Raw genomic sequence first — 3,112 nt, 5'->3', positions numbered from 1 at the left:
ACACGAGATTTTCTAATTTCTCAAGCTAGAAACCCATAATCAATACACTGACAAAAAACCAAAATCTAAGAAAAAAAGAAGAAGAAAACAACTAATATATTATTCAGATTTTCCTAGAAATGGAAACAAGATCATGAACAGATTTATGTAAGTTGTTCCGCTTCAAGCTCGAGCAGACCAAAATCGGTCGAATCCGAGCGAAACCTTCACCCTGTGAAATCCCATAAAACCCCTAAACCACTGACACCCTAACTCTTCGAAACCCTAACCTGAGAAATCGAACCTAACCCACCGACAAAGGTCTGACAGGATTGCGATAAAAACCGAAATTGAACCCTAGAAACTGAACTCCCAGCGCAAAGAAACCTGAGAGCGAGAGAGACTAACCTGAGGAGATGCGATGGACGGAAAGAGAGAAGCTTCGAGCAAGCGCAAATAGACGGCAGGATGAGATCTGCCCCTCGCGTATTCGACGATAGTCTCAAAAAATGAACTCTAGGGTTTCTGATGAAAGAACGTAAGTCTCGACTTAAATTTATAACGGAAATGTCAAAGACGACAAACCAGGCCATTATACTTAAGCCCTTTGACCCATGACTTAATGGGCTTAACCCATTACAATTAAATATCTAAGGCCCATCCCCTAAATTTATACTTTATAATATAACAATATATAATCATCGCTTTCGACCTATTCCACGTTTATACTTTATATTTCGACCTATACAAGTCAAAATACTAAACCAACCGTTAATAATTCTTTTGTAATACCAAATTCTAAGGCCCAAACGGTTCGTTAATTCTCGCAGACAAAATAAATTACACTTAAGGAAAAAATACCCTCTTTTTAAGAATTATGCTAAAATTTAACCGAATAATAACTCCAAATATTATTGTTAGTATTTCTTTTCAGATAAAACTCGATAAAGAACAATAAAAATATATTATATAGTTTGTAAGAATTAATGTACATTATATCAAAATACCCTCTTTTTATTAATTTGAATTCTAACACGTATTTTTCTCCACTTTTGACTCTGTGATGCATGTAACCAAAAATATAATCTAAACATATATTGATTTTATTAATCATAATATTAATTTATGATGATAACACTAATTCATTATATTCATCATTTATATTTTCACTAATAATTTGATAAAAAATATTATAAATTATACGTTATGATTAATGAGTTCAATATGTGAACAAACTATATTTCTATTCACATTGATAGGTGGCAATTAGGGGTGGGCAAAAATACCCGAAATTCGGATATCCGACCCGACCCGTGAGTCGGATACTCGAATTTCGGATAACCGGTTACTGTATGAGATAAAAACGGGTTGGTGTATGAGGAGAATCCGAAATTTGGGTTCGAGTTCGAGTATTAAAATTCAGGTTTGGATATTATCCCGGGTATCCGAAAATACTAAATTTACTATTTTACCCTTAATTTGAAAATCAAATTAGGTCAACTATTTTCATCTTTCATACTCTTCTTCTTCACACGCGGCACCTCTTTCTCTTTCTCCACTTTTCACTCTCCACCTCACCTCTCTCTACACTTCTCCTCTCTCCCATGTGTGTTATGTTATGCCTTCGTCTACCTCTCCATTCTCTTTTCCATATGTGTCTGTTACATTCATTCCTAGTTCATGATTATGAAATTTTACAAGCTGTTGAAATCTCCCCATGATGTTTTTATATGCCATTGAAATGTGATGTTTTGTATTTTTTTTTATGAATAGAAGATTATCTTTATATAAAGTGATTCTGTACGATGAATATATGATATTTTTATGATTATAATGGATAAATATGGTTTTTCATGAATTTTTTGTATGTAAAATTCGGGTCCGGATATTCGCGGGTACTCGATAATTATCTCGAATATCCGATTTTCGGTTATCCGATTAAAATGGGTATGAGTTCGGGTATTATTTTATGGAATTTTTGGACTTAGATTCGGGTTATCCAAAAAATCTGGGTACTCGATCCGTGATCACCTAGTGACAGTCTTATATGTTAAAGCTAAAATAGTAAAAAGTTAGTATTTTTGATAATAATGTCCGAAATCACAAGAAAACATGCATAAAAAACATTGAACACAATTTATAGTATTGTTATGATATTTATATGATATATAGAAATCGATATTCATTAATATTGTGTTGTGTGCGCATATATATATATATATACACATATCTGTGTGTGTGTTCTTTTTTACGTTTTTTTCCAATAATTTTCCAATCGAATATCGAATACCTAAAAGTTATGTAAAACCCATTCTAAACCCTCGCAAAAGATTTCGCAAAGATGGCTACTTTCGCTTCTAAACTCCGTCGCGCCGCCGTCTGTCTCGCCGGAGCTCGGCGAAATTACCATTCGACCCTCTTATCCGCCGTGGACCACTCGCCAGCCTTCGTCGGCCGCCAGAGATCTCCGGCACCGTCGTCTTCTCCTATCTTTCGATTTACCACAGCTTTGAAGGGAGCTTCCTCAGACGATCTGCTTCTCCGAGTGCTCGAATCGGAGATCGAATGTACCGAACAGACCGATGATTACGATCGGGTAATACCCACTTCGTTTTTTTTTTGTCTTGATATGTTTTTTTTCTCCTTCGGGGTGGAGACATTTAGGAGTTATTTGCTGTTCGTGGGATGGATATGAAGAGCTGTTGGTGACAGGAAACACAAAAACTATCAGGATCGCTTTGCTTTTGTGTTGCTTGAATTGTGGAATAGATATGGATTGCTTGTTTTGTTGAGGGTTCTGAATGTTCATGTTCTTGTGATTGGGGGATTTGAGCAAAGTAAGAAAGGGTCAATCTTTTTCGTGCTTGGATGTTGCTTTTTAGAAGTTCTGAGATCGAAATTAGGATCTGTGGAAAACAGATTTTCGATTTCGATTGAGCTTGAGAAGAAGATTAACAGTGACTCAAAATCGATGTCTTTTCTGTTTCTGCTTTTCTTCTTCACATGTCAAGTTTTGAGTTACAAGGCAAAATTTGTACAATGGCACTTGGTGAGATATTTGATTGATGAGGTGTAGCTCCTGGATCTGTTTCCAGTAAATGGAACCGAAGGCATAAACCGTCACACTCTTTAT

The 3,112-nt window shown here is 35.6% G+C and overlaps 2 protein-coding genes across 3 annotated transcripts in view; one reads left to right on the top strand and one right to left on the bottom strand.

The window, feature by feature from the left end:
• The window catches only part of LOC104816580 (eukaryotic translation initiation factor 3 subunit G), a 3,354-nt gene extending 2,837 nt beyond the window's left edge, over positions 1 to 517 (bottom strand). For both annotated transcript variants that reach the window (XM_010545466.1, XM_010545467.1), the window contains exon 1: positions 388 to 517. The gene's annotated coding sequence lies outside the window, so the exon portion shown is untranslated. The remainder of the gene's footprint in view (positions 1 to 387) is intronic.
• A 1,721-nt stretch (positions 518 to 2,238) lies between these two features.
• The window catches only part of LOC104816579 (uncharacterized protein At2g39795, mitochondrial), a 2,104-nt gene continuing 1,230 nt past the window's right edge, over positions 2,239 to 3,112 (top strand). Inside the window, exon 1 of the mRNA XM_010545465.2 lies at positions 2,239 to 2,575. Coding sequence (XP_010543767.1) covers positions 2,321 to 2,575 — 255 coding nt within the window. The 5' untranslated portion in view covers positions 2,239 to 2,320. The remainder of the gene's footprint in view (positions 2,576 to 3,112) is intronic.

Source organism: Tarenaya hassleriana, unplaced genomic scaffold, assembly GCF_000463585.1.
Source record: "Tarenaya hassleriana unplaced genomic scaffold, ASM46358v1 Cleome25, whole genome shotgun sequence".
NCBI lineage: Eukaryota > Viridiplantae > Streptophyta > Magnoliopsida > Brassicales > Cleomaceae > Tarenaya > Tarenaya hassleriana.
Note: the sequence above shows the minus strand (reverse complement) of the source record. Positions and strands in the feature narration are given on the sequence as shown.